The sequence below is a fragment of the Tachypleus tridentatus genome, chromosome 2 (genome assembly GCF_004210375.1).
Source record: "Tachypleus tridentatus isolate NWPU-2018 chromosome 2, ASM421037v1, whole genome shotgun sequence".
NCBI classification, from domain to species: domain Eukaryota; kingdom Metazoa; phylum Arthropoda; class Merostomata; order Xiphosura; family Limulidae; genus Tachypleus; species Tachypleus tridentatus.
In genome coordinates, this window is record NC_134826.1 from 97,468,272 (window position 1) to 97,489,392 (window position 21,121).

General features: G+C 31.2%; 1 protein-coding gene across 2 annotated transcripts; it reads left to right on the plus strand.

Annotated features, from left to right (window-relative positions):
* The first annotated feature begins 2,269 nt into the window (after positions 1 to 2,269).
* Positions 2,270 to 20,918, plus strand: LOC143244650 (rRNA N(6)-adenosine-methyltransferase ZCCHC4). 2 transcript variants are annotated; one of them, XM_076489722.1, is made up of 9 exons: positions 2,270 to 2,460; positions 3,790 to 4,181; positions 4,954 to 5,045; positions 6,408 to 6,480; positions 12,742 to 13,056; positions 14,174 to 14,298; positions 14,920 to 14,995; positions 16,354 to 16,553; positions 20,677 to 20,918. In XM_076489722.1, exons 1-9 carry the CDS (start codon positions 2,397 to 2,399, stop codon positions 20,696 to 20,698), a joined length of 1,359 nt encoding a protein of 452 aa, XP_076345837.1. In that variant the 5' UTR covers positions 2,270 to 2,396; the 3' UTR covers positions 20,699 to 20,918. The 2 variants fall into 2 exon arrangements, with proteins under 2 accessions (XP_076345837.1, XP_076345838.1); XM_076489723.1 differs by having other exon boundaries at positions 2,320 to 2,503.
* The last annotated feature ends 203 nt before the right edge of the window (positions 20,919 to 21,121 follow it).

The window sequence follows — 21,121 nt, forward strand, 5'->3', positions numbered from 1 at the left end:
CTATCCTTATCTGTAAGGTTATCAGTGCACCTAAGCATATCCCAATACTTTTTAAAATATCAAACCATTGTATCCTAAAGGACCTAACAAAACTCATCTCAGAAATAGATGTTATTAAGAAAGGTATCTGTTACGTATTATAATTTATTTCGGACGAGCCTCTGATTTATTATATTTCAAATAACCGGATAATTAAATTCGAATCTAGAAGTTAATAAAATGTTAATATGTATCAAATTTATATTATTTTCCAAGAAGATTGATACATACAATTTCCTTTTTTAACTCAAATATATTTTGATATATAAAAAAGGAATACAGTTTATAATAATGGTTAGTACTAGCAGTTACTACAAATGATGGTTCATATGCAAGAGTTGTACAAACAATACTGATTCTTATATCCGGTCTAGAACTAAATATTTTATTGAGGATCCAGGTACACGATGAGCAAATTAATTCTGAGTTGTTACATCTCACCTGAGCTAGCTGGTTTGGTTGGCATAACGCCGTTTTTAAGGTGACATTTACCAGAGGAGATAGTTAATGTTCTCGTAGAAACACTGACGCCCAAAGTTAATTAACTGAAGTTGAATGGTTTGAAGTCTACAAACGTTCCTGGTCCAGTTCTGTAGTTTTCCGATTAATAGGCGTTAATCACAATCATAGCTTCCGAAGCCTGTAGCACACTGACTGTAACCGACCAATAATATAACTATTTGTCTTTCGGCGTGTCTATTTTGACACACCAATCACACGAAACTCCAAAACATTCACCAAAGTTCACTTGGCAATATTAGTGTCAATCACTAGTATTACATACACACCTAGTACATTGTCGATTCTTACGTAAGTAAGGCTTCTTTAATTTTGCGTTTATACAAAAACTCAAGCCCAAAATAAACCAATACAAAGGAACACCTTTATACCTATATTAATAAATATAATCAAACATCTAAGCACGTCCTCTACATACCTACACTCAGTTGCACAACCCTCTTCAAACATGCGGTCAGCTATCGGTAAGTTAGCTCTTTCTTTCTTTGTGAACCTGACAATGACCGAAGAAGGTCGAAACGTTGTTCACTCCTCTACATAAAAAAAATTTTCTCAACACAAACCAGCCGTTTTTACATATATAGTATTAAAATTATCCTACATCAAAATAATAAAAAAACGTGAAATACGTCAATCATTAAAGTTCTAACTAAAACTAATTTTTGGATTCTATATATTAAGGGTGGATCAAATATTAGTACTTTAGTCTGTAGACCAGAACATTCTGAATAAGAATAGAATAAAGAGAAAAGAAAAAGGTGGCTGACTAAACAACATTAGCTTACGTACTTATATGAAAGTAAGTCAATCTGACATGCAGCATGAATAAGAAAGGTATTTACATATACATATATATAATTTAAAAATAATGGGCCTAATAGTACACCCCACCTACTAAATTAAACTTTAAATAAAAATACAACGGCCTAACTCAACTTTTATCATGCAAATATTTATCAGTCTCTTCCCCAAATTTCTCCAACTTAACTTTGAAGGCATCCGATTCTAAAAACCAATCACTCTGGCAAAAAGTATCGTTCAACTTTGGTTGTCAGAATGTGTTATGGGTACTCAATCGCTTTTGTATTATGAAGAATAAAACGAAAATCATGCTTGGTGTAGCATAATGATTTGTGTATTGAGCTGCGAATTAAGAGATCCAGAGCTCAATGCATCTGTAACTTTACCTGTGAATACGTTATAAAAGTAACAGTTAATCCCGAAATTTGGCAAAAAATTCAGCAAAACTATTCGGATAGATGTAGACGTCTCTAATTTTTAACTACTGTTCAGATTAGGAACTCACCAGCACCTGCTGCCAGAAGGACAGGTCTGGACTATTGAGCCGAATAACGGGATCGAACTGTTACTTTTTATGTCTGCAGGTGGGACAGTAGTAAGTCTATCGACTTACAACACTAACGTCCGCTAACCCAACGATGGACACAGCAAATAATCCAACGCAGCTTTGGATTTGACAAAGATCGTTTGTTTGCTTCAATAAATATTTCTACTGTGTTAAACAACTGCCATTGTTTGAAAACAATTACAGTAACTTATGTTGTATAAAAGAAATGAAATATATCACTTAAAAGAGTTAAAGTTGAAGAAGAACTGAGGAACAACATAATTTACAAAATATTATTATTTAGCGCTATTATTACTTTACGTACTTTTATTTTGATCGTATTAAGTTAAGAATAATTGTTACTCAAGCACAAGGTAGCGCTTAATGACTACCGAAAAGGTGGAGAGAGAAGTAAAATTGGTAACTTTTATTTTTTTACCATAGTGATATTAATCATGGTATACTAGTAAATCTACTCAAATTGTTTGAAATGGAGAATCAAAGTATTGATTTTATACCAAGTTTTGAAGATAGTCATCCCAAGTGTTTGCATGGTAAGGAACATCATGCTGAAGTGTGCTTGTTCAGAGAAAACTGGTACTAGTATAGTAGTAGTAGTAATGGCTAGTTTTTCTTCGTAAAACTAAGTACTTGTAATACTTAGTAATAGAGATTCCCGTTGAATTTAAAATAGCGAATATAACAAAAAGTTACACATCATTAAATTCCAAGTTATAAATTAGATTTACACTGCAATTCTTTTTTATTTAACAATTAATGGGCCTGGCATGGTCAGATGGTTAGAGCTCTCGACTTCTAATTTGAGGGTCATGGGTTCGAATCTCCGTCACACCAGACATGCCCTTTGATCCGTGATGCGTTATAATGTGACATTCAGTCCCACTCTTCGTTGGTAGAAGAGTAAACCAAGAGTTGGTGGTGATGATTGGCTGCCTTCCCTCTAGTCATACTCTACTAAATTAGGGACGGCTAGTGCAGAAAACTCTTGTGTAGTTTTGCACAAAATTAAAAAAAAAAACAATAATGATATCTAAATTACTGTGTTTATCAAGTTCTGTAATTGTTATGGTAGTTTATTACTTTATCATCAGAGACCTTGCTTTCTGTTTGTATCTTAATCTGTATAGAGTAAATTTAATATTTACTTTTGACAAACATAATATACAAGTTTTTAATAGCATTGCTAGACTTATGCTTGTATTAATTAGTTAATTGTGCTTTGACAAAATAAAATGAGTAATTGTTTAAAGTTCTTTTTTTCCTATATATAATTACTTAAATATTCATATTAATAGTGACAGCTAATTTTAAATTTATTTGGATGTTTTTTAAAACAATTACAAAAAGTGAGTTTACATTTAGTTTCACTATGTAATTAACTCAGTTAAATGTAATATTTTGAAAATTTGTTCTTGTATTATTATTATTTTATTAATTTTTTATAATGTATGCTGTCTAGTCAATTTGGCCAATGTTGGCTGTTTGACATTACAAGAAAATAGGTAATTAAATGAATGAATGCCTATATTCTAGAAGTCTTATCCATGTATTTTAAAATGCAAACTGTGGGGTATTCACATACTATTGTATGTTTATTTAGTTTCAGAAATAAGCTATTGCAAATGGAATTATCAATGTAACATTTATTGATGATTCAATGTACTTGAATTTTATTATAACCTTCTTTACTTTTATTCAGAATTTGTTATTAATAATTAACATAATATTTTGTTATTTTTTGAAGATATTTTGTGTGTGAATTTAATTTTAAGAATATTAGTTTAAAGTGTGTTGAGGTTTCTAATACAGGTATTTATGAAGTATTACCTTTTCAGAATGTGATATAAGATTTCAATTTTTAGGTCCAACACTTCTTTTTGAACGTTTCACAGTAGAAGGAAAAAGAACTGGAAGAAAATTCTTTGCTTGTTCATCATGTCGTGATAGGAATGACTGTCCTTTTTTCCAATGGGCTGATGAACAAATTCCTCATCATGTTCAACAGAAGAGAAAGAAACATGCTGAAATTGCTAACACATTAAATCTTTCATCAGAAACCATACATGAGCAACTAAAAAGATTATTATCTCTGCCTTGTCATAAAAGAATATTTTGTAAAACGTGTTTTTTGCTGGTGTTACCTAAAGAATTTGGTAATCATAAAGATCATGAAATTTTAGAGAGACTTTCTGATAAAATACTCATGCAACCAAGTTACTTGCTGCCTACATTACCAAAAAACAAGAAGGAAGCAGTAAAGTATATTTTTAGATATTTTGTTGTATGCAAACTTTAGCAAATAATAGAAGCATTGTTTAAAATTTGTATAGTACATGTAAGTTCCACAAAATATTGGAAAAATATTTAAGCTAAATCATTTACATATAAACATGTTTTGGTTTAGTAGAAAATTAAGTATACTTAGTAAGTTATTACAGGGTTTATATTAGTAAAGCATAATTTGTCATGATTGGAAGAGATTAGAATTTTTTTTTTAGAATCTGTGTGTATGACATAATATACATTTAAGCTATAACTTGAAAAATCACAAAATAATTGTTGCTGTCCAAAGAGAAACATCAGTGGAAAAGAACTACAAAAAAATTATAAATAATAATACTACAGTGAAACTTTTAGTAAACTATCTAAAATTTTTTTCATTCTCTTTGTTTCATCACTGAAACACCTGTTATGTTGACTATACTGGGTTTCAAATAAAACATTAAAAGAAACTTGACCATGTCAAGTTGTTTTTTAAATAAATGAAGATGATGAAATATTTGTTAATTACTCTTCATTAAGATTTAAAACATTTGATCTGCATTAACTAGAATTAAATGAAAATTAAAAAAAAAATCCCATAAACTCTTGAGGATTATAAATAAAAGCAAAATAATAAACACATTCTCTTTTCCTGTATAGATACTGGGAAAAATAATGTTTTTTAAGTGTTTCATTATTACAAATATATGATGAGAGTGGTCATTGTTTTAGTTGTTCTCTTATTAGATGTTTGTTTACTTCAGCAATATTTCTTTGATGAGAAGACTGTTGCTTTTGTGATCTCTACAGTTATCTCTCTTGGCTTTAAAAGAATCCTTTCTATAGGTACTCCACGGTAAGCACATATTTGTTTTAAAAACAGTACTGCTTTTCCTATATAGACATATTATAATGCTTTATTGAGTTTGACAATCTCTTTGTTAATGTAGCTGAATGTATGGTTACAGTGCAGATTTGTTACCTAAAGTGAACAAATACATATATTTCTTTATATTATCGTATACTTCACAGTATAAAAAATTGCAGAGTTTTAGATTTAGCTGTGAAACTGAGCAACTTCCAACTCTTTATAATCAAATCTTTTAAGTATATACAAATAAAAACTGGACTAGACTTGTTATTGGCTGTGTATATATTGGCACACAATTCATTTAGCTTCATAAATATGGAATAAAAAACAATAAAAATACTTTTGGAAACAAAGATTATGTTTCCATGAATATTCTTGTATGGCACACACACACACGTTAAATGAAGAAAAGGTGTACGTACTAGTAAATATGTGATGTAAACCACATTGAAACGATGGATTAAAATGGGAATGTATATGTCAAACAAGTACTTTGATGCATTCCAAGTTGCATTATAAGCCAGTGGTTTTTCTTATCATTGTAAACAGTTGCAAACATAGTACAGAGAAAGGCTGCAGGAAACTTATATTATTTAAGCTAACTAGAGGAAATGAATTCTATAAAAACCTCACTGTTGGAACTCTAATCAGAAGGAAGACGAGGAGGAATGTGCACATAGGCTGCAGATTAGTTCCAAGAACATAAACTTAAGTGGAAAGTTTTACAAGAATGTAGAAAGACAAAAAATCAGTAATTGAAATAATCAATAAATGTAGGCATTGTTGTTTCTTAAAAAGACATATCACAATAAAATTTCTTAGAATTTCTTAAATACATTTTTATGAACCTCATCTATAAAAATATTATTTTGTAAGAGTTGCATAATCTGTAGTTAGTTTATTTTAGGTTACATTCAGTAATTTGATTACAGTGCAATAAAACAAACCATAAAACAGGTACATTGAATTGATGCCCCAAGGTGTATTAGATCAAGAGGAGAGGCAGTATAATTATCATGGTATTAAATGTTTGCTTTTCATAAGAGGTACGTCTGAAAGGGCAGTCTCAAAGGATTAAATAGTCCTTTGTCTTCTGCATATACTATAATAGGTTTGTTTTGGCTCAAAGCATATGTATGCCATATTGAGTGGATGTCTTGGTTGTGAAAAGTAGAATATTTATTTACAAGTTACATTTATGTGACTTGTACTAAACTTTAAAATGACTTCAATTAGGGGAATTTGGTTTGTATTTTTAACATTTCTTACTGTTTGAACCAGCTTGAATTAATAAATAAAGATTCTTTCTTCACTACTGTTAGTCAAAGTTGAACAATTGTGTTTCAGGATCCATGAATATATCAAAACAAACAAAACAACTGATCTTCAAAGTCTTCTTCTAGACATAGACAAAAGATACGTAAGTAATTATATGATCCTCCTCCCACTGAGAGAAGATTTTTTTTTAGTTCTTGTCTTCTATAAAGTTGAAATGATAAACAATGTGTGATTAAATCCTGTGATAAAAAATTCTTGAATAAGTGTTGTCCTGCAAGACATCAGAAGAAAAACTTAGTTTAAACTTGATGCATCTAAATTTTTTTTTTCTAGTTTAATTGTGTTGGATGTATGTAATAAGAACCTTTCAACTACATTTTCCCCTTACTATTCTACTATGTTATATCTCATCTACTCACCTTTTTTCTGAGGCAGTTTGCCATTTCACTAAGGGATTTTTACATATATTCATTCTCTTGTCCTTTTCATTTTGATGCTTTTATTTTCTTCTACTCTATCTCTCTGTATGTGGTTGCTTTGTTGTCAAGACATATCGACCAGGGATGATTTTTCATCTCGAGTACATTTGCCTGCTTCCTGTGTACATTACCTTAGAATGACTTTTCCTTTGCTGCTCTATATGTTGGGGAGGTCCCACTTAATTGGAATCTTGTGTTGAAGCTGTATGCCAACACTCCTCCATTTTTGCTTTGGTTTTACCTTTTGCAATTCTTCTCTGCAACTATAACTGTATCCCACCTTTCTGCTTTTTCCTCTGTCTCTCTGTCCCTCCATCCCATCTTTCTACTCCACTACATTTCAACTCTCACAGTTGAATTCCTTACCATCATTTAATTTTTTTCTCTCATTTTACCAAGGAACCCTTTTTTGTCTTCAGATGGTCTTTTGGCCCCGGCATGACCAAGTGTGTTAAGGCATTCGACTTAAGGCATTCAAGGGTCGCAGGTTTGAATCCCGGTCATACCAAATATGCTCGCCCTTTCAGCTGTAGGAGTATTATAATGTCATGATCAATCCCACTATTTGTTGGTAAAAGAGTAGCCAAAGAGTTGGCGGTGGGTGGTGACGACTAGCTACTTTCCCTCTAGTCTTACACTGCAAAATTAGGGACAGCTAGCACAGATAGCCCTTGAGTAGCTTTGTGCAAAATTGAAAAGAAAGAAAGAAAAGATGGTCTTTTACTTCCAGTCTGTGGATGGCAAAGTTTGAAGCCTTAGATATTTACCTATACATTCCCCTACATCAAGATGTTACATTTGATTTGTTCAGTGAGGTCAAATGTATCAGTTTCTTCAGTCTTGTCTTCTCTCTGTGAGTTTTCTCTCAGGCGGTCTTAGCTTTTGCTCTTCACACTCATGACCTGGGACTAAGGTGTGGTTGTGTCATAATAAGCCTTATACAACCACACACTTCTTCTTTAGGAGTCAGCATGGCTAGTCAAGCTGGAGAAGTTTAATTTAACACCCACTCAGTATTTCAATCTATTGTATATTTCTTTTTTATTCTCACCTTAGCAAGGTCCAGCCCTCTCTTCATTTGTGGGACATGGAGTGGTTGGTTTCCAGTTCTGTATCCTCTCCTTTTACTGTGCTGGAGGTTTTTTCTTTTGTGGACTTGGGCTTCTGTAGAATTTCTTACTCTTTTGGGGCTTGCTCCTATTTGTCATCTTCAATGGACTTGTCCTCTATTATTCACCATTTTTCTTTACTACAGGTTGACTTTACCTTGTAACTTTACAAATCAAACACCTCATTTTCTTTCAGTAGTTTTTGGTCATCTCATAATTACTCATACCAACAACTCTACTGTTGTCTCTTATATCATTTGTCAAAGGATATCTGGTATCATTCATTTCCTCTGTTTTTTCACACTAGACCTTCTTTTCTGGGCCCATTCTTTACACATCTGTTTTATTGCATCTCTATCCCATGCGTCCTGAATCTTATTATTGATTGTCTCTTGCAACCTGACATGATCCTACAAACTAAATGATCCCTCAATCTCCTATTATTCAAGTGGCTATGTTCTCAGCTTGGCAGTTCCTTTCTGAATGCTTTTACCACTCACTTAAATATCAAAATTCCCCTGTTTTAGTCACTGATTTTGCATTTAATTGTTTTGGCTGTGGATGCTTTCAGCCTGGACTGGTTTCACCTTTCCTTTATGTCTACCATCCTGTTAATTTTCTTCCACATGTTCTTTTCCTTATTCAGACCATTGCATGTTAAGTGCTCCTGATGGCTCTGTATTAGCTAGCTTAGCTGTGATTCTCTTTAAATTCCTACAGTCTTCTCCTCCTCTTCCTTCATGCCGATACCTCCTGCTTCTAACTCTTCATGTATAGCCTTCGTCCTTTCTTGTTCTGTTTGTTCTTCCTCCCTCTTTGTATAACAGCAGAAGTGAACAATTATCCGACATTGATCTCTGTATCATGGTTTTTCTCCTTCCTGTCATTCTATTACCCACCTGTATGAGTTTTTAACTCAGCTGTTTGACCAAGTTTTATCACTATTAGCCATTGCTGGCTATAGGGTCTCACTGTGGAATACATTCCAATTTTCCTGTTTTTATTGGGCCTTCTCTTCACCTATCTTTTCTGTCTTTTTCATTCTTTTTTGCTTTCTTTATCCCCTTCATTCTTTCTGAATGATACCTGAATACTGTTCTCCATGCCCATACTCTCTCCCTCTTTTTGAATCTTCAGCTTCTTGCTTCTTATATGACCTTTTGCTTAACACCTATTTCTTGCTTCTTTTTGCTTGTGGCTGTCAGTACTTGAATATATATGCTACAGATGCTTTTCATGTCCTTTTTCATTATTCTTATATTCTCCTTTATCCACAAAACATCTGCAGCATGGGAGAGAGGCAGCATATTCATCAATACCTTCATCTCATCCTTTGTTTATCTTTATTTCTATTCTGATTTTGAGTATTTTCTCTCTCGTATATAGATACTTCACTGTTATTTTGGCTTTTACTGCTCCCTTTTGTGGTTCCTACTCCCATCTCTTTATTTCTTGGAACTCCTTTGCAGGATATTTCTCCAGTTACATTCACAGGGTGGCTGAGACAATGTTTACATCCAACTTGTATGCCTTAAGACAGGGATTCTTAGGTCTCCTTTCACTATATTCAACACCTTTCCCTCTCTCTGTCTGATCACTTCCATTGTCCGTCAGAAAAGGCCCACTGCTGGGACACCAATAAGTCTACTAATTTACAATGCTAAAATCAGGGTTTTGATTCCCCTCAATGAATGCAACAAATAGCCTGATGTGGCTTTGCTATAAGAAAACACACATCCATTGGAGGAGATGGTGCAAGCTGACATGCAGACTGCCTTGCATATTTTCATTGCTCATTTTCTTGACTGTCTAGCTGTCTCTTTTTCATCAGGATATCAATGGTCTCCCATTTTCATTCTTCATACCTCTTACTAATTTTGACTAGGCAAATTCTTTTACTATCCTGAATGGCATGTGATGCTTGCAAGGATATACTTAGGTTTAAATCTGCACCATGTGGCCATTTGGGCCTGAAATGCTGATTGATGGGATAGGGTATTCCGTAAAGACACTGGAGGTTTCCTCACAGTGTTTTGCTTCCTAAACAAGGCCAGATATAGACTGTACCTGCTTATGGAATATCATGAGTGAAACAGTGTTGGGATAGTTGTTCATGCCTCTGGCCCTGGTTGTACATTCTTGGACTGACCTGCTTTTAAAAATAGGGTTTCTCGGTCACCTATTATATTATTTTAAGATGTTACATTCCTTGGGGGCTCCTCAGTGCATCCTCCCCTTTGCTAGTGAAGTACAGTAGTCCTTACCACTCATCAGTTCCTAGCTGTGATGGTAGTGGATCCTGGAGCTTTCCTACTGAATATGACCAATTTCACTTTGTAGAGAGTAGGGCAATAGTATTCTGTTGATATAGATGGTGTGAACCCTCCTCCTATAGACTACATCATAAAGCACATCCAGTCTCCATATGGTGTATTTGTACATGCTTATTTTTTTTCAAACTTAGTGACACATTTCTTTGATGCAAAAAAAGAGTACATCCCAGCACAGAAATGGAGCAGTCTCTCATGGGTGTTCCCTTATGCTTTTTTTGACATAAGATATCACACTCCTTAGGTTTTCGTCAGATGCTCAATAAAGGAAGATCATCTAGGCAACTTTTGCATCAGTCTCTCTGCCACTTCAGTGTGGAATTGTATCTGCAGGTAGTTCTCAATTTATGTGAATTCATTTTATGCATTTTTGGGTTAATGCAATCTATGGAATAACAATTTTTGAGCAGTTTGTGTATTGTTACATTACAAATAGAAACATTTACTCACCATGTGCTTAAAGGTTTAGCTGATGCAGATACTTTATTATGATAACATCCACGATAATGTGAAGTACAATAGTTGAAGTGACATTACAATGACAATAACATCGTGGTTATCTGTGCAGTAGCCAGATGGTCGAAGAGTCCATTTAGTTATACAATGAAGTTATTAAAATCAATTTATTTATACTTTACACTTGAATTGATTTTTTATGTAGATATGTTAACTACATGAGCATAGGCAGCACTCCTGCTTGATTAATGGTATTCCTACTGGGATTGCATGCATCATGTATACTCTATGGGAAATAGTGTTTCATATATGTGATTTTGACTTTCACAACCAATTCCTGGAATGTAACTGTCTCTTAAATCAAGAACTACCTGTATTTTATAAACAGAGATAAAGTATTGTATTGGATGTTAACATTTATCAACACTCAAAATATATTTCCAAAAGATACTTACCTCTTCTTCCACATATCACTCATCCTCCCTATTTCTGTTGCATTGTTTCTTGCAATCTCAAAGTTGTGATTGTACAATCAGTATAGAGAGAGTCATTTGTGTTAGAAGAGTGTGTTGCATGCTTTTTTGCATATTACGCGGAAACACAGGAGTTTAATGTAAACATTTTCAGGCTTCGAGCAAAGAAATATCATTTAAATGCAAAGATAAAATATGAACTTAAAAATATCAGGAAATTTGATGAGTAAATGTGAGAGAACATAAAAATGATCCAAAACTGAAAAAAATCAGCTGTGGCTCCTCCCCTATAACTTAATATGTACATCCCAATTGTTAGGATATTTAATATAATTTCAGCAGCACATTTTATCTGATATTAATTATTTACTTCTTTGTATTTGCTTTTAGGTTAGACAAAAATACTCTTTCATGTATAAAAATGCAACAGTTTATTGATGTAACATTGTACTGCAGTATCTTTGTTTAAAGATTTTTCTCTCATAGTGCCATTGTTAAGTAAATATATTCCATAGGTTTAAATGCCCTTTATTTACAAGACTACAAGCTAACTTAGAGTTACCTTGCTAGAATTATGAATAAAAATCTCAAGGTGTAATATACATAAATGTTGCATATCTTGTAAGTATGTGAAAAATAAAGGGATTTTTGAGAGAATGTGGTTAGGCACTCTGTTAAAGTATTTTTTGAGATTTTAAACAAAATCTTAAGATCAGCTGTACATTTAAAGAAATATCAGTTAAATTGCATTGTGGTAAAATATTAAGATTTAACTGTTTAGGCATACTTATTGCCACATGGTGACCATATAATATGGTTTTGATTTTTCCCACTAGAAATGTGAATCAAGCACACACAAAAATAAATAAACAAAGCCTAATCTGCATAGTTAATTAACTCAGCCACCAATTGTATCCAAGATAAAGTGTGCTGCTATTCAAAACATCAGTAATATTTACAGTTTAAAATTAATTTTCATGAAAAATGGACCTAAAATGGCATCAAGTTATTCCTGTATTTTCACACTTAAAGACAACTGAACTTGGGCAAGATGACAATGAATGTCTCTGAACATGAATTATCTTATAATGATTTTGAGTGTGATATGACTGAAAAAAAAAGTATGCCTAAAGGGTTAGTATTTATGTTGTTGTAGGAATGATAAAACCCAAGTCATTATTTTGCATAAAAATACTATAAAGCAACTAATCATTATATGAAAACCAATTTTAATTCAATTTCATCTTACATCAATTTCGTATCTTCTTCCATGTGATAGGCTATGCAAATTATAAATGTAAAAGTAATGTATATTTAGAGTAGTGGTCAAACCAAATTTATTTTTTGTGTATTGTTTCGATATTCTTTGTATTGTTTAATAAATGTCTGCCTAAGAACATTAGTTTGCAAATAGTAAGATTCATTTTTAATTTAAACTAATGCTTGTTCAATTTTTGTATATTTTTCAGTTTGTAAATTGTTTAGATCATTGTTGTGTAATACTCTAAATAACATACATCACTACTTAATGTGTAATTTTTTCAATCATTGTTTAGGCACACTTCTACGAATCAAGTGAATTCTGCTACTACAACATGTTTAATCATTTTTTCTTTGATGGAGAAACAGCAGAAGCAACATATAAGAACTTTTTGCTCAAAGATGATGAAAACTCACTGCTCGTGATGTTGGATCCTCCTTTTGGTGGATTGGTGGACGTTATTAGCCACACACTGAAAAAGATTTTTAATACTTGGAGAAATGGCAGATGTGACACAAGTGCAGATCTTCCATTTTTTTGGTTTTTCCCTTATTTCAATGAAGCTAGGATACAGCAGTGTCTACCATCACTAAATATGTTGGATTACAAGGTTAGAATACATAGGGGGTTGATCAAGTCTGCTTTTTTACAAAGGCTTTTGGTAATGTATGATATCTAGATGGACTTATCTCACAGAATGTAAGTCACTCATGTTTTACAGGTGTTTCTTGCAAAGGTAAGGATAAATGTAGGGTTGATCAAGTCAGCTTTCATATAGTGTTTTTTTTTTAGTAATATGATTATAGATGGTTCTGTCCCACAAAGTGTAGTAGTCACTCATGTTTTAAAAATGTTTCTTACAAAGGCTAGGATATGTACAGGGTTGGTCAAATCAACTTTGTTTTGTTAGAGTGTTTTTTAGTGATATATCATTGTCATATGCAGATGATTCTGTCCAGAGCTGCTGCTAGGCATTGGTACTCAGGACCCATCCCTGACTCTATTTGACAGTGCTCTTAATGCCCAGTTAGTGTCTTTCAAGTAGAAAATCGTGATAATATTATACTGAAATGCAGAAAATTACTACAACTATAGGTCTGGGCCCCAAATCTTTTAAGCACCTAGCAACACCTACAGTTATATCCCAGAAAATGCATCAGTCCCTCAAGATTTACAGGTGTTTTCTTCAAAGGGTTGAATAAATACTGTATTGGTAAAGACAGCTTTTCTTCAAGGTTTTTGGTAATGTGTCATATGCAGATAGACTTATCCCATAAAATGTAACAGTCACTCAAGTTTCACAGGTATTTCTTGAAAAAGTTTGAGTAAATACAGGGTTGGTCAAATAAGTTTTTGACAGTGATTTTTTGTTAATATGTGATATCTAGATGGACACAGCCCACAAAATGTAGTAGTCACTCATGTTTTACAAATGTTTTCTGCAAAGGCTAAAATAATTACAGAGCTGATCAAATCAACTTTGTTATAGTGTTTTCTAGTAATATGTCATATGTAGATGGTTCTATTCCACAAAATGTATTAGTCACACATTGTGCTTCCTGTAATGGTTAGGATGAATATATGATTCAAATCAACTTTGTTACAGTTTTCTGGTAATATTCTTTAATACCCCTCCATTCATCCACAACACAACTTACATATATATAGTTGAAGAGGTAATTGTAAATAACCAAGTATAGTCATATAATCTTTTTTTTTATCTATAGGTGAACTATGACAACCATCGATTATTTAATGGCAGTGTTAAAGGAAGGAAACAAGGATCTCCTGTAAGAATTTTTACGAATATTAAGCTAGAAAAAATAAAACTACCTGAAGAAGATGGTTACAGGTTTGTAAGAAACTTTAAACATCTTAGAAACACTCATTAAGGATAAAATCTAATCTAATCAAAAGTTTATTCTTATAATTTCTCTTATAAACATCTTAACAAAAGAATAAATTAAGTGAATTTTAATTGTATAGCTTAAGTTTCATCAAGGAATTATTCAGCAAAAGGAACATAGTTAACCTTAACTTTTACCTTATATTCTCCATGAAGATGGTGGTAGTGAATATTCAACATGATCTATTCAATTGAAGTTGCTGGATAATTTTACCTACCTTTATAGGAAACTTGATGTTCTTTCCCTTACACATCTAAGTTTTGAAGGAATGAGTCTATATTTAACAAAAAAAAATTATACTCATTCCAAATGGAAATGTTTGTTAATTTTTTTGTGAACCCATTGTCCCTCTTGTTTATTATAAAAGAGGAGAGTAGCTTATCTACGTAAGTTAAGAAGTAAACTTGGCAATAATATAAATCATTTTATATGTAATTAATGAATTATGTAACAGTAATAAGTTTATAGATATAGTGTGTATTATTCCAAGGTCTGTTCACATTACATAATAAATATACGCATAGTTCTTGTTGTTATCCTGTTTTTGACTTGCTTTCTTTTACTAGGTTTTGTCCACTGTGTAAAAAGTATGTAGCGCCAGAAAATGAACACTGTAATATTTGTAACACCTGTCCTTCTAAGGTAATTTATGTATATTTGACTTCGGTACTGTAGCCTTAGAACAACTCTATCCTAGATTCATCTTCTGTTTTTTTATGTAATGGCAGAGAAGAAAAAATCCTGTAATATTTATAACACATCTTTCTAAGATAAGGTACTTTTGTGAGTCAGATACTGTAGGCTTAAGATGACTGTAGGCTAAATTCATCTTCTTTTGATAGATTTGTGTAAATTATTTCTTTGAAATATCTTTCTTTCTTGTAGTGTATATTTTTTCAATCATATTCTTCTTTTTCAAAAAGGTTTTTTTGATAATAGAAACAACTGACTGTTTAAGATTTATCAATTTATTGTTTAATAAATTTTCTAGGTAAATACATCATTAGATAGTGTAACAAGAACATGTTTACTAAATGTTGGAAGTCATCACATTGACAAGTAACACTAATATTTAATTGGTTTTTTTATGTTGTAATGTTCAACTAAGAGTTATAATTTTGGTAAAAGGGTTTTATTTGAAAAGAGCAAAGAAGTTTTATTCCCAAATGATTTGAATATTTTGCACATAAACAACCTTGAGTTGACTAGGAGAGAGATGAAGTTTTCAATCAAAATGTAGTTTTGGAAGCTTTGCATGGATTTAGTTTACTATGAGTTTTAAAACATCCAATAATAGTTATTTTACATGCTAGGTATGTTATTGCTGCAGTTAAATGACAAAACAACTGACTTGCATGGTGAAAAAAACATTTTTCTGTGTAGCTCATTAGATTGCGTGCTGACTTCAAGAAAGAAATCTGTTTTAATTACTGATATTCAGATACAGAATTTAAAGGGAAAAATACTAGTTATCTTGGTGAAGCATTTTATTTTTTACTAATCTATTAGTCTTGTATTGAACGACCTATGATTTGTAAAAATTTTTATTTCAGCCAGTTCCTAAATTCTAGATTTGAAAGCATTTTTTGGTACACAACTAGTTCTATTTAATGAAATGTACAACCATAATAGTAGATAAAAACTGAGCTTTTAACATTTCTCTGAACTGAGGATAATAGGTGAAGCAGTGTAATTTGAGGTATACTGCTTTTGAAGGTTGTTTTTGTTTAGAGTTGTAAACTTATTCTATAAAATACTTTGGATTAACAAATAAAGAAAAGACAATGATATAAATATTTTATAATTTATTATCTTAATTTTCATGAGAATGAAATTAACAAAAAGAGAATATTCTTTTTCTACCTTAATCAGTTTAAAAATATGCAAAATTTACTATAGTAGGAGCTAAAACAATTTAATTTGTCAGTTTATCTCCACATTCTCTCATTATTGTTAATCTTTAAAATATAAAATGTCTCAAATTCTTTCCTATTTAATAGGATGGGCGTCCATACAAACACTGCAATGACTGTAACCGATGTGTGAAAAATTCTCGTCAGCATTGTGATACTTGTGGTCAGTGCATGCTTCCTAATCATGAGTGTGGTGTGGTCAGTAGAGCTGGAAGATGCCATATATGTGGAGCTCTAGGTCATAAAAGGAGGGAGTGTCCTAATAAAGATGATTATTCTGCTCCAAGGTTTGAGTTTTTGTTGCTTTTCTCAAAAATTACTTATCAAGTACAGGTAGTATTCCAAAAGAGAATGCTTATAGGTCTTAATGTATGTGTATAAATTTTAATTTACTTACAGTATTTTGATGCTAGAAGTTCAGTCCTTTTGTTTCATGTGATGCCACTCTTTGGTTTTTAATAAATTATCAGATATAAGTCAATGAAACAAACCTAATAGTTTTGAGATTAAAAACAATTGACATTTAATTGTAGTTAAGAAATGCTGTTCTTCATTCTATATTTTTGTGTATTAAGGTCATATTAAGTTATACTAATTCTAGAATATGGAAAGATATCAGCATATAACAGATAACTTGTGTTTAGACAATCAAATTTAGCCACTTCATACTAGCTTCTATGTATGATACTTGATAAACATTAAATATTGTACAATATTCCACATTATTATCATTTTCTTGATTTTTACAAAAAAAAACATCATATCACTAATATACACATTAGGGTATGCACATGTTCAGTAATGTTTGTTTGTTTTCAAAGCTGAATAACTGAGAGAAATCATATTCACAATGTTAGAAACTATTATATTTACTTTTACATTCTCAAAAGAAAATACAATGTAAGATATTTAAAGTATAAAAGGCCTGTTCATACCAGAAAATCATAACTACATAACAGTTGTAAGTTGAGTTCACACTTTTGAAAAATTGAAAGTTTAAATACTTTTGATTAGAGCAAGACAAAGTTCCAACTGTCGTATGACGAGTCAGTAATGACTAATACCTAAACACTGAGAAAGACAAGTTACACACACAAAAAGCCAAAGAAAAACACGTTCATTAGCTTCAGAACAGTTTTCTTGTTGTTTGAAATATTGGTGCAAAACTAAAACTTCTGAGTTATTTAACTAGTATACATAGATGTTTCATAAAAACATTGCTCAGACTTATTCCAGATTATTTCTATGCAAGGTGAATAAGATAATTTCTAAAATTAAAAAGTGTTCATTTAAGAGTTTATGTCAAAAGTATTTCAAAGGTTTCTTGTTTTTAGTTATTTTTTTATTTTATAACTACAGGTAGATAATATTAAAGTTCTGAATCTTACATGTATCATCAAGATTTTACCTACACTTGAACAGGTCAACTGAATGTGATTGTAAAACCAACTCCATAGTATTGATATATAAAATTATAATTTTTTGTAGTATTATTTTATATCAAAAATGTATACATAGATAAGATAGAGAAAACTATTTATATAGTATATTTGAACTTGAGTAACAAAGACAATAAGATGCATACTTCTTTACTGTATCAATTATTTAAGACCCCACGTCACCACAAAATAATCCAAAGTTAGGAAAAAAAACGTCAAAGTTGAAAAGTGGATTGGAGGCACCGGGCTGTTTAACCATGATCCAATAACAATTTAAAAAAGCCTTTTCTAAATGAATGAAAAAAATTTACTCATAAGTGAAATTTGTAAAATGCTTTGTCATGAACATAAACATAGGAAAAAAGGAGACTGTTTCATTGTTGGCATTTGTAGATGCTGCTTACTTTTGGATTTATGCTTAAATAAAGCAAATCATATTAATTGGAAGCGAAGAAATAATGCTAATAGTGGAGAAAGAAGAATAGTGAAGAGAAAAAGTGCCATGAAAGGTCAAAATCAAATTAGATTAGAATGCAAGATATATGGTATTGATGCTTGTGAATATGGAAACACTGAAACATCTAAAATCTTTACTGCTATATACAGCTGTATCTTTTTTTTTTATACTTCATGGATTTCAAATCTGAAAAAAGATTCTGAATAGTAGTCAGATAGTTTATTTTTATCAATAAATGTCTTCTGTGACATGATATTTTAAAATTTGGCACAGTGCCTATAAGGGCCAGTTTTTCTAACTTGGGAGTCTTAAAGTCAACAACAGAACATGTTGAAAGACAAAAATGTTTCTAATGTGCAAAAGCTGCAAGCTAAACCTGTAATGGTAGGTTGTGGAAGCTAACTTTTTTTTTCTACCCTTTTCATCTTATATGATGTAACACAAGCTAACGGAAAAATATGTGTTTGATTGTATTGATAAGACGTACCTCTGTGCTCGTGTACTGTACTATGTGTTGCAGAATGCTATGATTAGAAGCATTACAAATCTGTGAAAATGTATAAAAAATTCTGCTAAACATTTAGAGATATTTCTGAAGAAATTTTAAAAAAGTTGCATAATTATGTAGAGCATTTTCTGTGTTTAATAATTTCAGTAATAATAGTTATTTATAAAAATGTAACTCAAGCAAACTTAATTACATCAAACAATTTATAGAGAAAATAATACACTTTTAAAGAAATTTAGCCATATGTTATAAATAAATCTGTAGAATTTTATGATAAATAATAGAAATTAAGGTGCAGTAATTTACAAATTATTAGAAGTATGTTTTTGTATATAGCTTTCGTTTATCAAAACTAAAATAAATTTACACTGATAAATTATATAATTAATTTGCTGTCTGTAATCCTCAGTCAACCCTCTCGCTTTCTCTCTCAGCCAGTCACCTGCACACTCATCTTGCCACAAAGAACTGTAACCAAACTGACATTATCTGTTACTCTTGCATAAACCAACCTTATTTTTTATATTTGATTACAGTCAAACAGTTTTCATTCAGATCTTTGATATGTGCACAGACATGAATCAACTCTCATAAAGAAAAAAATTGGATCTCTATAAAAGTGGATCTGTTTATCAGTTTTTACTCATATATAATATAATTGATTATATATAATCTAATGTATTCAATGAGGCAAATACATATAGGGTAATATTAGGGTTCTTTGTTTTCATTTTTGATGATCTTCTTGCCTTTTAACAGATTTTGAACTGATTTACTTTTGTTTTACAAGAACACTTTTTGTGCTGTTGCTTGAATGAGCTTTATAATGATGATGCATAGAAAAGACGACGACATTCAATTTAGATGTTAGTAAAATAATTGTGCCTGCTTTAAATCCTCACTTCTTTTAAATTTGGTGTATTTACTGTACAGTTCAAGTTAGCTGTTGTACTGTAAGGCATGTTTTTAAGTTTAGTTGTGTTGATTGCTTACATTTTGTAAATAATATCACTTCTAAACTTATACACAGGAATGAGTAAATAGGCTATGAATATTTGTAAGTGCAGTCTTATGTTTGTTGTGGAAAGTATGAGAGTCAAACAGGTTCTATATTTATTGTCTCATTTTATGGATATTATTGAATAATTATGATCCTTAACCAACAGATATCATTAAAGAAACAATATTTTCACACACACACAGAGTAAAGATATATTGGATACAGAACTAGAAGTAACTGATTTTTGTGTGCTATTTTTGAGCATTATGGTCTGAAAGAATTGGTTTAACATGTTTCAAAAATCATTTTTTGTGACTTACTGTTCACTTTCTTACATTAAAATCTATGAAAAGGTAAAAAAAAACATGTAATAATTATCATTATTTTATTCTTTATCCTGCTGTTACTGTTATAATGTTTTCATATCCAAAATGATTTCTGACATTATAATATTGTCAAATTTTGTACAAGAGGGTATTCGAGGAGTTAGTAAAGTTAAGTCTACAGTTGTAGATAGGCTTGTTTAATTAAGTTGGTACAGGTATGTATTATAAAATAAAGTTATTTAACTTTAATTTTGAAAGAGATATATATGATCTTGCATATGGAAACTTCAGCGACTGATGTGCCCTGTTTTTACCTGCAGTAATATCAATGTTGTATTTTTGGAACAATTTTGACAACAATAAATGCCATGCATGACAATTGTATTCTAGCAGTTGACATGTAATGTTTTTGCTTATTTAAGTACATATTTGTTGTCAGAGTTAGAAATAAAAAAATATTTAGTGGCTGTTTGGTTTCATAATACTGTATTATTATTATGATAAAAAGGATATCCTATTAACACTGTATTATTATTAGTAGTAGAAGAAGTAGTAATAGACACTTTATACACTTATCACATTATTGATATCAGTGTTATAGTTAGTGGATGGTCACTCTTTAAATTTTCCTTTTTACACATGAAAGCCATCAAGAAAATATTTATTTTATTCTCTGGCAGGAAAAAGAAAAAATTACAGTAATATCTCAGCTTGTCTTGCATGTTTATTGGATAAGAAGGTAAGATTAGTAGGACATTTTTGGGAGTTGTGACTTGTATTGAAACCTCATCAGACATCTCTCTGTGAATTATGAGTATACTCAATGGGGAGAAGACATCAGTTATATTTATGTTGTTTTTATCAGTGTAAAGTAAAACTGTAACTATAGTATTGAATAAAATTTTTGTGTCATACCCTAGAATTGATGTCTTTTTGTTTATCTTTTACACATATATTTTAATATGTGTTTTAATCTTTAGAGAAAAAAGGGGCTTTTTTAAAGTGATAATTTTGTTTGTCAATAAACAAAACACAATATGAAGAAGAGTCGTGTGGATGAGAATATTATATTTATGATCAAATCATATGTTGCATTTCGTTTTTCAGATGTTTCTTAATTAATCC

Bases quoted from the DNA above. Each gene is read 5' to 3' on its own strand.
- LOC143244650 (XM_076489722.1), top strand. From the start codon at position 2,397: ATGGAGAATCAAAGTATTGATTTTATACCAAGTTTTGAAGATAGTCAT. The intron at 13,057-14,173 runs GTTAGAATACAT...TTTTATCTATAG, and splicing joins TAAATATGTTGGATTACAAG to GTGAACTATGACAACCATCG. The intron at 14,299-14,919 runs GTTTGTAAGAAA...TTCTTTTACTAG, and splicing joins CCTGAAGAAGATGGTTACAG to GTTTTGTCCACTGTGTAAAA.